Source organism: Protopterus annectens, chromosome 1.part1, assembly GCF_019279795.1.
Source record: "Protopterus annectens isolate FY-2018-M chromosome 1.part1, PAN1.0, whole genome shotgun sequence".
Lineage (NCBI taxonomy): Eukaryota > Metazoa > Chordata > Ceratodontiformes > Protopteridae > Protopterus > Protopterus annectens.
Genome location: NC_056726.1, coordinates 1,972,850,291 through 1,972,862,863, shown reverse-complemented (window position 1 = coordinate 1,972,862,863; position 12,573 = coordinate 1,972,850,291). Strand labels below are relative to the sequence as shown.

Below are 12,573 nucleotides of genomic sequence, written 5' to 3'. Positions count from 1 at the left end.
ATTGATCATCAACAGTATATACAGAAAATGTTGCAAGTTAAGAGAGTTTCTTGTCATTTATAATATTATTAATAAAGTTGTCAGACAATATGTTAAAGTATGTAAAGACAACTAGCTATTTCTGACTGTGGTTAGTACTGGCGGTAGTATAGTTGGGTTAAGAGTCTAGGCAGGGGGGTAAGGGGGGGTGTTAGTCTGGATTAGAACAAGGAGAAAGCCAGTGCAAATTTAAGTGGAATTTGAGTGCAGTCTTGAAAAGGCTGCTGGAAGATAGAGTAGTTATAGAGGGTGGAAGATTGTTCCAAAGTTTAGATATGGTACATGAAAATATGGCTTCTCCTGCTGAGGTTTTGGGTTTGTTAACAGTGAGTTGATTTTTGTTGCTAGATCTTAGGGGCCTAGTGGGGTGATATGGTTGGAGAAGGGTTTGAAGGGAAGGGATCTTAAGGGGGTGGTTAATAAGTTTGAGCAAGGATGAGTTGATTAAAGTGAAGTAGTTGTGGGAGTTCTAGCCAGTTTAATTCTTTAAGGGAGATAAAATTATGGCTGCGGTAGGAGTTTCCAGTGGCAAATTTAGCAATTTTGTTGCAACAAGCATCCAACTTGTGTAGGTCTGTCTAAGGTTGGTAAGTATGGGTGATGCATAGAGTAGGTTGGAGATTAGCTGGGAATTGGCTATGGAGATTCTAGCCGCCTTGGTTAGAAATTGGCGGCTTCGATATAATGCACCAAGTTTCTTGTGAACTATTTTTATTGTGAGAGATATGTGGGTGTCATATCTAAGTTTGTTGTCTATTTCCACACCAAGTAATTTTGTGTGTTCTGATGGAGAGATGATGGTATTGTCTTTGGCAAGAATGTTGAAGTGGAGTGTATTTTGGGTGGAAGGTTGGAACAGGAGTTTTGTCTTACTTGGGTTGAGTAGGAGCTGAGCACTGGCTAGCCAGCTTTCTACAGAAGAGAATGATTCTTGTGTGATTTGTTGTAGTTCTAGTAGAGTGGGGGCAGAACAGATGAGAGTAGAGTCATCTGCGTACTGTATAAGAGATGCTTCTGTGGTGGCAGTATAGGTTGCGAGTGAAAAGTGAGAATAGCAGAGGGCCAAGGATAGACCCTTGGGGAACTCCGAGAGTAACTGGGAGGCGAGGTGATGTGTTATTGCCCCAGATTACTGATTGCTGGCATCTATGTAGATAGCTGTGGAACCAGTTGCAGGCTGCTTGTGAGAAGGAGAGGTTGGGGAGAGTAGAGAGTATTAGCTCATGAGATACCATGTCAAAGGCCATTGAGAGATCTAAAAATACGGCAGTAAAGAAGAAGCCATTGTTTTTGTGATGAAGTGTAGTGTTGGTGAAGGAGAGCAGAGTGGAGGTAGTTCTGTAATATGGCCTGAAACCATGTTGGGTGTTGGAGAGGAGATTATTAGCTAGGAGGTAGTTGGAGACCTAGGTGTTGACACATTTTTCCAGTATCTTGGAGAGAGGGGAGAGGATAGCAATGGGGCAGTAAATGGAGAGGTCAGTAGAGGGGGTGCCTTTGTGGAGGGGAATGATGTGGGATATTTTCCATATCGAGGGAACATAGCCTTCTGTTATGGAATGGTTGATTAGAATTGATATTGGGTAGGCTAGTGTATCAGATGCAATTTTCAAATATTCAAAGGGGAGGTTGTCAACTGAGAGTTTGGTGGGTTTAAGTTTTGACAATAGTCTTTTTTTATGTTGGAGGTAGGTACTGAGGTGAAGAAGAAGAAGAGAGGAGTGGGGGTTTGGGGTTAGGAGTTGGGGGGGCTGTTGTAGGGAAGTGTTGTTTGTTTAGAGATGTTATAGTGTCAGTGAAGTGTTTGCTGAAGGATTCAGCAATACTGCTGGAGGAGGGGGGAATGGACGACTGGGGGTATCAACCTTCCCTGGGTGGAAGATATTGTTAATAGTGGACCAGAACTGCTTAGGGTTGTGGTCGGTAGAGTTTAGGGTGGATTTATAGTAGAGGGATTTGTCTAATTTTATATGCTTTTTGGCTTTATTGCGCAGTTCAAGGAATTATTGCCTATCTGAGTTATTTTTTGTTAGTCGCCAGTGCTCCCAAGCCTTATCTCTGGATTTCATTAGGATTCTGGTGGTCTTTTGTAACCATGGGGCATGCCTGGATCTGACTTTGGCATTTCTTACAGGAGCATGGGTGTTTAGGATGGAGAGGAAGGTAATACTGAAGAAGTGGAAAGCCTCATCTAGGTTGAGGTATTTTAGTGGTGACCAGTTAATTTTCTGCAGGGAGGAGATGAACGAGTTGGGGTTGAAGTTGGACTTGTTCCATATTTGCCTGTGGATAATGGGCTTCAGACTGTTTGTGTGGTGCTGAATTAGGAAAGTGGGGGAGTGGTCACTAAGACTGTCAGGTAAACAGCCTGCTAGATAAGAGTGAGGGACTTTGTTGACTAGGATCCAGTCAAGTAAGGTATGATTGTTAGGGTTTTTGTTGATTCGGGTCGGAGATTGGATGAGTTGAGTGAACCTATGGAGATTAAGGTGGAGGGTTGGGAGACTGTTATTACAGGATAGCCAGTTGATGTTAAAGTCACAGGGAATGATGGTTTCCTGGAGTAGAGCTTGAGTAGCCCAGCTCAGGAGATTTTCTAGGGGTGTGATATTTTGCCCTGCTGGGAAATAGCATCCTATGATACTGATTGTTTTGTTTGGGTTTAGTTTGAGATTGGCATAAAGGATTTATTCACTGTTGTGGTGAGAGGCAGATGAGTTCAGGAGTTGAATATTGAGGTGGTGTTTAAATATCAATGCTACACCACCTCCTTTTTTGGACAATCTGTCTATGCAAAGGATGTATTCAGGTGGAAGTATTTCCTCACTTTTGATGTGAGGTTTGAGCCAGGTTTCAGTTAGGAAGAGAATATCTTGGGAATATATGCTTATGCTGGCGTGTAGTTCTTGGATTTTATTGCATATGCTTCTAATGTTTAGGGACATTATAAGTAGGTCTGTTGTTTTTTTTTTGTTGGCTAGTAGTTGAGTTGTGGGGGGGGTTGCTTGGACTAGGGTTTGTGGTTAGGTTGGATTTGGGAGGACCAGGGTTTGGATGGATGTCTCCAGCGAGGGCTAGTTTATAGAGGGTATTTAGGATATGTTTTATATACATAGTAAATTGCTTATGGTATCTTAGGGTTATTTTATTTTTTAATGTGTTAGGTGTTTGGTAATAGAGTGTGTGCATTGGGAGGATGGTTTTGGTGGCAGGGGTTGTGTAGTTATAGTGTAAATGTTTGAGGGAGGGTGCTGAGAGAGTACAGTGGAAGTTGTTGGGGCATGTGACTGTGGAGCCTTGGTACGATGTAACGTGAGCTAGAACTATGCAGGTTAGGATTGTTATTATATTAGGTAGTAGCATAATTGTGTTGGATGTAGGGGGAGGGTGTGAGTAGTGGTGTAGCTTAATTGCTGGCAATTAGGGGTAGAGTTAAGGCTAAAAATAAATGTAGAGATACTGGGGGGGAGGGTGGGAATAGGGGGCAGGGAGGGGAGCGAAGTGAGCGTAGCGAATGGAGCGGGCTAGAACGCCCCCAGGCTAAAGATTGCAGGGTAAGTGTCTAAATAGCCAAATTGTTAGGATTTATTAGAATCTAGTAGGGAAAAACAATCTATAGACCTGATTTCAGCTGTGTCCTTTCTGGGTAGATACCTAGTTTGAAGCAGACAAAAAGTGGCAGTTTAAGTACCTTTTTGCCTCTATTTTACAAGTGGGCGATTCCAGTGTATCTACTGGGTTACCTTTTTTCGTCTAGCGCTTTATCTTGGTTTATTGATAACTAAAAAGAAAAAGTTAACTGGGGGATGTATTTGTAGCAGATGGGGTGGGCGTGCAGCTGCCATCCCTAGCCGTGGGTACAGCCAGTTATTTCTGCTTTACACCAGGTACTTTCTACAGTAGCAGGCTAAGAGGGAAACATAGCTAGACACCTACAGTAACCTATCTTCTTTCCAAAGCCCTTGAGTGCATGTGGCTGGTTTCTCCACTGCAGATGCGGCAAATGGCCAAGGACTTAGCAAGTGGGGAACTGAGAGATAACCCGTTCACATCGACAGTGGTCACTAAATGAAAAGATGGAGACAAAAACAATTATTATGTTAAGGTCTCTGAAAGGGGAACGAGAGAGAAGTGCTATAAAAAGTAACTGAAATAATTATCACCCAGGCAGGAAGGGTATTGGGTTTAAGAGTAGCAGCACGTTACACTATTTACACAGGTACAAAGTGTTTAGTAAAAAAGGCTCAGGGAACTGTTATGCATTCGCATATGAAGCCCTTGATATAAAAAAACACCTTACTTAGTGATATATACCAGATAATTTAGGTAGCCCATGAATTTAAAGAGACGGTTCTATCACAGATATAGCAGTAGTAAACTATCAACAACTGTATACATCATCTTCTTTCGGCTGTTCCCGTTAGGGGTCGCCACAGCAGATCATCTGCTTCCATTTCTTCCTGTCCTCTGCATCTTGCTCTGTCACACCAACCACCTGCATGTCCTCTCTCACCACATCCATAAACCTTATCTTAGGCCTTCCTCTTTTCCTGTTACCTGGTAGCTTCATCCTTAGCATCTTTGTCCCAATATACTCCGCATCCCTCCTCAGCACACGTCCAAACCAATGTAATCTTGCCTCTCTGGCTTTGTCCCCAAACCTTCCAACCTGAGCTGACCCTCTAATATACTTATTCCTAATCCTGTCCACCCTCATCACACCCATTGGAATTCTTAACATCTTTAACTCTGCCACATCCAGCTCAAACTCCTGCCTTTTTGTCAATGCCACCGTCTCCAACTCATATAACATAGCTGGTCTCACTACCCTCTTGTAGACCTTCCCTTTCACTCTTATTGGTACTCTTCTGTCACAAATCACTCCTGACACTCTTCTCCACCCACTCCATCCTGCCTGTACTCTCTTCTTCACCTGTATACAACAGTACTTAAATATCGCAACACAAACATTTACATATCTACATTGCTATAATATTTCTCATGGTTGTTGTTATTGTTGTATCTTTTGGCTTTTCCCGGTTAGGGGTCGCCACAGCGGAACTCCGATAAGCTAATGATTGGCAAAAGATTTTTACGTACAGAGTTGCCAGCCCTGACGCACAACCTTCAACGAAGGTACGCCCATTCACGCATGTCTCCACACAGAAGACGCTTTAGCTGAGAATCGAACAGGACAATGTCTTACTATGAGGTGACAACGCTACCGCAGCACCACCACCGCAGTTATAATATTTCTCATGGTACAGCAGTTAAAACAATTAAGGATCACTCTGACTTGGCAACAAAACAGCACTTTAGCCATAATATGGTGTTCTGTACTTAACTTATTGCTTTCCTTCAAACTGAATCACAGAACACACAGTCAACACTGCTTAGCATCTATTTTAACTAAAACGTATTTACTAAACAAAAGTGATGAGGAGTACTAACCCAGTTTGATACTACAGCATCTGTAGGTGCTAGCAGCATTAAGCACACTAAGCACCAAGTCAAACTGGAAAATGATACATTGTAACACTTTGTCTACAACTTTTATAAATAGGAAACGAGTTCTGAAACAGTAGCCATGCTGAGAGTAACAAAGCAATGGAACAATTGTAATCTGAGATGATTCAGCAGTGATGTGTATTATTAACTTAAGAACCATCTCAGAGAAAAGTCAGGTAATTTTGTATCTTGTCCTGGACCTGTTAACTCACCAGCACTTACCTTGCTCTGTAAGTAAGTTATTTAGGTACAGTGATTTCTCTTAGAGATAGACAGACATACAGTAAGATTAGTCTAGCTGTTTTCTATATTTATGTGAGACTGTCCTACAATGTTGTTTTAAAATATTTCCTGTGATTCTAAACTTTGTCACTGAGTTGAATTAATGAGCATTGTCTTGTGCTTTTATTATTTATTATTAAATATATTTAAATGGGGCGGCCACGGTGGTGCAGCAGTTAGCTTTGCCGCCTCACAGCAAGAGATTCTCTGGTTTGATTCTCAGCTGGGGTGCCTTCTGTGTGGAGTCTGCATGTCTTCCCTGTGGTCGCGTGGGTTTCCTCCAGGTTCTCCGGTTTCCTCCCACATCCCAAAGACATGCTGTAGGTGGACTGGACACTCTAAATTGGCCCTAGGCATGAGTGTGTGCATGTGTATGCCTTCAGTGGAAGGTTGGGCGCCGGGCTGGCAACTCGACACCGTAAAACTCCACTGCCAATCATGAGCGGACAGGTGATCCACTGTGGTGACCCCTAACCGGGAAAAGCCAAAAGAAGAAGAAAAAGATTAAATATATTTAAACCTTTTAATTGTGGCTGGGTTTTGTATAGAGATATGTTTTTGCACATGTATTTGGTGACACTGTAGAGGCCATTCCTAAAGAGTCTTAGCATTGGTCACACTTAGTATTTGGATAACAGTAACATTCCACAGTAGAATTCAACACTCTTTGGTAAAGGCCTTTATAGTAGCTGATGAGGGTGGTTGGTGGCAAGTGGTACTACCATATAGTCTGGGCAGAAGGGGGCATAGCTAGAGAACCTGTGCCAGCCTTCCCCAGGAGTGTCTGTGTCTTTGTATATCAATCAAATCTCAAAGTGTGTGTGTGTCAGCTACTTGGGCAGGGACACAAAGCACTGGTTGGACAGAGAGGGTGCTGGAGGTTTTCCCTTGACCACTCAGCTGAGATCTTAACCCTATAGCTATGCCAGTGGGGAGTCTTACTGAGGATCTGGAGAGAGAGAGGGAGAAACCAGTCCCAGGCTGACTGTGATCTCTGTGTGCTCTTGAGGGAAATTGTACTTCACTGTGTGTGTACTATTCATACTCCCAATGTGCACATCCCTCACTGGTGTTAGTGGTGAGGATTGAGGCTCCTTGATTACTGGGCCAGTGCACGGGCATCACAGGAATAAATGCTCTTACCTCATTTGGTTGGATCCCAAGCTTCTTCATTACTTCATCCCATACTTTATATATCTGTCCATATCGGTATCTTCCTTTTTTCAATCCAGACTTTAAACAGTCTCTTTTAACTTACTTCATTTTCTTCTCTCTTGCTACGTATCCTTTCTTTGACCATTTCTGCATAAGATTTTTTCTAGCATTCACAGCTTCACTGTGCTTCATTTCTTCCTTCTGTATTCTGCCCATCATTTCTCCCCAAGACACGTCCTTACCATTTTCTGTCTCACTTTTATTGACCATTTTAACAATATATCATCCCGCAACCCTCCTGACTGGAGGACTGTAACAACACAGTCTTGTGTTAGAACCTCAGACTCTAACAAATTCCACTGGAACAGATATTCCAAATCTATGTTTACAGCTTCCAATACCTTCACATCTCTTTGAAAAGGTCTGACTGCCTTTTCTAACAACTCTGCCACACCATACACCCCTCTTAGCATCTCCTTCACTTCCAATTCCTTCTCTGATAAATTCAACCTGACTTCCATCCGAACAACAGCACCCGAAACAAAAAAAAAACATTGCCATTGCCATCTCCGACCTCCATGTTCACTAGAAGTTGACTTCCTGCTTCTCCAAGCTGCCTAAACACCCAGCTCTTAAGAGAGGAAACGCCACCACAAAACAAGTCCCCATGCACTAAAAGAGTAGGGGAAGTTTCCTGATGCCCTGGTCAAATTTCCCCTAGTGGTACAAATACCACCTCAGGTCTTCCTGAAAGGAGGCTACTAGCCTAGGGGGACTATCCTGGTCAACAAAGGATAAATAAATAATAAATAAATTATTGTGTTAGTATTTGAGTAGGTACTAGAACATTGGCTCCTCACAAAGAAAGACAATATCTGGAGAAACTCTGGACAGAAAAAGGGATACAGAAAAGTCAGTGCAACAGAATTACCTTTCTCTAGGTGGCAGCTTCAAAATCTAAACTAAGAGCTCGATGCTGCCTCTTCCTATACTGAAGCAGCCTCTTGGGTCAACAAACTTTTATTGCAGGTAGTACTAAACAAGGGTATTCAGAACTGCTAAAATAGGTCTAGACAGTTGCATGTCAGAGGAATTATCAGTGATTGCAGCTGAAGACTGAGACTGGGAATATGAGAGATTAAATGTAATGCATTATCTCCATTCTAGATGACACTGACTACCTTTTCTTCTGTTTAGACCTTTGCTTTTCTGTTTTCATGCTTATTTTTGAATTAAATGGTACTAATGTCAGTCCTAGCCACAATTTCAAAATACAATAGGCATTTTTGAACGGTCAGAAATAATTTAAGTACTGCAATATTTTGTTAGCATACACTCGTTTGCAAAAATAATACACTGCTTCAGCCACAAGGAAGCATCCTCAAGAAAACTACATCAAAGCAAAGCAATATGTAAATCAATATTTAAATAAATCTTCAAAATGTGATATCAATGAAACCATTTCCCCATTAATAACACCAAGGAGGAGGCATGTCTTGCCATGTGAAACCAAAATCCATACCATTTTCTTCCCCTTTAACAATCTCTGGCCAGTCGTTTTTGTCTGCAGTGCCACTGTGACTGAGCAAGGACTGTCCTGCTGGTTTATGTCCCTTGTCCATGCAACACAGCCTAGCACGGACACCTGCTGCACTTTCCAGTTGTAGAATGTTAGCTAAGCAAGCATGGGAATGGGGAGAACAGGGAAGACCACTCTTCTGGACATGAAGCTGGCCCACTCCCTACCACCCAGCTTTAGCCAAAGGAGGAATGAGTGGGCTAATGATTTCTGGGCAGGAGCTAATGAATTGTAGAACTCTCAGCCTGGCGATGCTGGGTTTTCACCCACAACAGAACAAACTGGAAAAGTGGGTGACACAACTGAGCCATCAGACAAGTCCAAAAAAAAAATTAAATGCTTCAGCTCTGCACAATGAAACAGTTTTCCCTTTCCAGTCTGTACTAATTCTACCATGCACAGAAAAGCATCTGCAGCCTGAATTCATTCACTCCACATAGCATAAACATCACATTTGTACTATTTTATTAATTATTTTCCATGCAGAGTAACATCTGTAGGCTGCATTAGATTCCCAGTCAACAACAGAATCCATCTGATAAATAATACATATTGGATTATAAGGTGCTACTTACTTTCATGTGTGTTGTGGGGGATGGGAACATGTCCTGTGTTTGGGGAGTGATACTGTCAGATATATTATGAAACTCCTGAACTCAGCAAAATGATATTCCTATGTAAGTGTTTAAAAATCTACTTTAGTTAAGCATGAAATTAAATTCTTTAGAATACTGTAGTTTATACCGTGCATTATAATATAGCAGATAAGCATAGGTTTGAAGTATTTAAAGAAAGAAAAAATAACATACCATCTGCAAGCTCCACTTTTTCAACATCAAGAACTGGAAATTGCAAAGGCAGGCAGCATATACAAAATAAATAAAAAAAAGTTAAGACGTCAATATGACATGACAAAATATACATTCATTGACAAAATACTTCAGTTGTAAGAAAAATACACAACTTTCTACGAATTTTACTCAAATGTTTTGCCTTCAAAGCATTAACAAAAACAGCTGTTGATACAGATAGGCATGCTTTCACAACACCATTTTCACATGGAAGATATCTCAATGGTACAATGATGCTAACAGTGAAGACAAGCCAAGTCTCTGTTACAACCAGCTTCTAAAGGCAAGAGACACTTGAATAAGATGGACATAGTTTATAAATCAGAACTAAAGTAAATGTAACTTTTCTTCAGTTTTCCACTGAAAAAGCCATCCTTCTCCTCCTACATGTGTTACTTTCCCTACACTACATACAATCTGAAGCAGTATGTGACTATTATATACCAGCACTGTGACCAGCTGTTTCAGTCTGAGTGCAAGTTTACAAATGCACAAAGCTGCCACTGGAAGAAGGCCTTAAGTTTATGAAGTCTGCCCAAATAAGACACAGGTAGAGCTCTTTACCATTACCTTGCCCTGTAAATGTTTACCTTCTTTTGCATCTACCCCATCTACCCAAGCTGTCTTAAAGAATCTTCAGGTATTGTATGTTGATTTTCTACTGACTGGGAGGGTGTACAGTGTTGTTTTGAATAACAGATATGCTGTCAAAGAGCGACAATGTTTACAATTGCTTGCATTTAGTAAACTATACATTTGTGAGCCTGGACCAGTGGGCAAGAGAACTCAAATCTTTTAACAATCAGGGGGACCAAATCAGAAAAACAGTTTCATAGCTTGGTGCAGACAGGGAGAATGGCACACCCATCCTGGGTTGCTGAGGAAGAGAGGATCATGCCCAGCTTGTCCCAATGCTTTAATGACAGAAGATGTAGTAACACAACATCAATGGAGGCAAAGCTCTCAAATAAAAGTACTCCTAATCTCAATAAGGTTGTCAGTAATATACATGCTGCACCCATCACGCACAATTCTAAGCAGACATATAGAACCATATATACTGAGGCACTTAACCTTCCTAAACCACAAAGACCTCCTACACAAAGTACACACAAGAAATACCCTGAGCAGCCCAAAACGCACTCTTTCATAAGAGCAACCACATCAACACACAGAGCTACATCTCATGGAGCCTCTACCTCTAAGCCCATAAGGCAAGTCAAAAAATCTGACATTCTAGTCATTGGAGGCTCCATTGTGAGACACACTGATGTCCCTCTCACCAGGCTGAGTAAGGAGAAAGTTACAGTCAGTTGCTTATCAGGGGCTAGGATCTGCCACATTATGCATGCACTCAGGTCACTGGATCACAATTACCAATATGACTCAGTCATAATCCATGTGGGAGTAAATGACCTAAGACTTACCTCCTAGACTATATGAAGCAGACATCATAGAGCTCTCGGAATATGTGTCTCAGCCTGGTCTGAGCCTAGCATTCAGCAGTATATTACCTTCTCCAAAGATGATGCCACAATACGAACAAGTGATAACTGACTTTAATAATTGGCGTGGTTTCTGGTGTCATTCTAAGGGGGTGCAATATTTGTCAGCATAGAAGTAGATGGTAACAGACCATGCTGCTTTGCTAGGGATGGTCTGCACCTCTCCTCTCTAGGCTTTTGAATATTAGCTAAAACATTGTCTTCCCCCATAGTGCATTTTAGGCAATGCCAAACTGAAAGTACTTTTGACATATCAAATCAAAACCAGGAAAATCTAAAGGTATCACTGCTCAATGCTAGGAGCTTAAACAAAAAAATCCACTCCCTGGAAGCTTCTTTTACTCTAGAGAATGCTGATGTCTGTGCATTCTCTGAGATGTGGTTTAAAGCCGGGGAAAGCACACCAACAGTACAGAGGTATAATGCCTTCCACACATTTATACCAGCTACTTCACAGGCAGGGACTAAAGGTGGAGGTGTCTCTATTTACATCAAAAATAACTATACTTCAAGGCTGGTCAAACAGGGCGATGCACTTGAGCTGCTCGAAGTTCAAATCACCATAGGTAAAATCCAATACCACTTCCTAGCAAGCTATAGGTCCCCCCTCTCTATGACCCAGGAAACCCATACCATGTATTTAAACTTATTAGAAACAGTAACCATCCAACCCTATACCATATTCATGGGTAACTTTAATTACCCCACTATTAACTGGGAATCTTATATGACATCAAACGTACATGCACAGAGATGCCTGGATTCTGTAAACACAAACTCCCTAGACCAGATAGCCAAAACACCAACCAGGGGTGCAACCATACTGGATCTGGTCCTCACTAATATGGGAGAGTGCTGCACACCCCATACTGCAATGCCTTCCCTGGTACGGTCAGACCACAAAATGATCTCCTTTGAAGTAAAAATAAAACCTGGTCTCTCAGCTAAACTGGGAATATTCATGAACTATTCTAAGGCTAGCCTCCTACATTAAGTGAGAACCTGGCAAAATTTCAAGCCCCTACAAACGCAGAGAACACTTCTGCCTATGCAGAACTGTTCACATAATCCGCGTCAAAACATGTTAATAGCTGCATACAGGAAAAATACAGAAGTAATTGAAAAAACAAGCCACCCTGGTGGAATTACAAAATCAATCGGCTGTATAACAGGAGGAAGAAAATCATGGCAAAAATTAGGCGGTGCAGCATCCAGCAAGATAAAAGCACTCTCATTAAACTAAACAAACAACTCAGAGGACAAATAAAGTCTACCAAAGCCAAATTTGAGGCATGTTTGGCCTCCCAGGCCAAGGACAACCACAAAGCATTCTTTAGCTATGCCCGCAACCTCAAAGGCAATACACAGTTGTGTGCAGAGCTTATTGCAAATGTAGCCACCTATACTGCGCCAGAAAATATAGCAAACCTCCGTGCTGATAAATTCAGCTCCAACATTACTCTTCTCTCCCCCTCAACCTTCCCTCAGGAAATATCATCAAATATAACTCTCCCTACTATCACTAGGGAACAGGTCTTTAATGCTCTCTCTAAGACCATGAACACTGCATCAATGGTCCCAGACAATATGCCAGGATACCTTCCAATTAGCATGAAACATGGCCTATCAGGGCCTCTGGAATTGCTATTTTACT

At 41.8% G+C, this 12,573-nt stretch overlaps 1 protein-coding gene across 1 annotated transcript in view; it reads right to left on the bottom strand.

The window, feature by feature from the left end:
• Positions 1 to 12,573, bottom strand: part of LOC122813118 (uncharacterized protein KIAA1841-like) — a 1,352,705-nt gene that overhangs the window by 541,904 nt on the left and 798,228 nt on the right. The window contains exon 10 of the mRNA XM_044085254.1: positions 9,373 to 9,405. Coding sequence (XP_043941189.1) covers positions 9,373 to 9,405 — 33 coding nt within the window. The remainder of the gene's footprint in view (positions 1 to 9,372; positions 9,406 to 12,573) is intronic.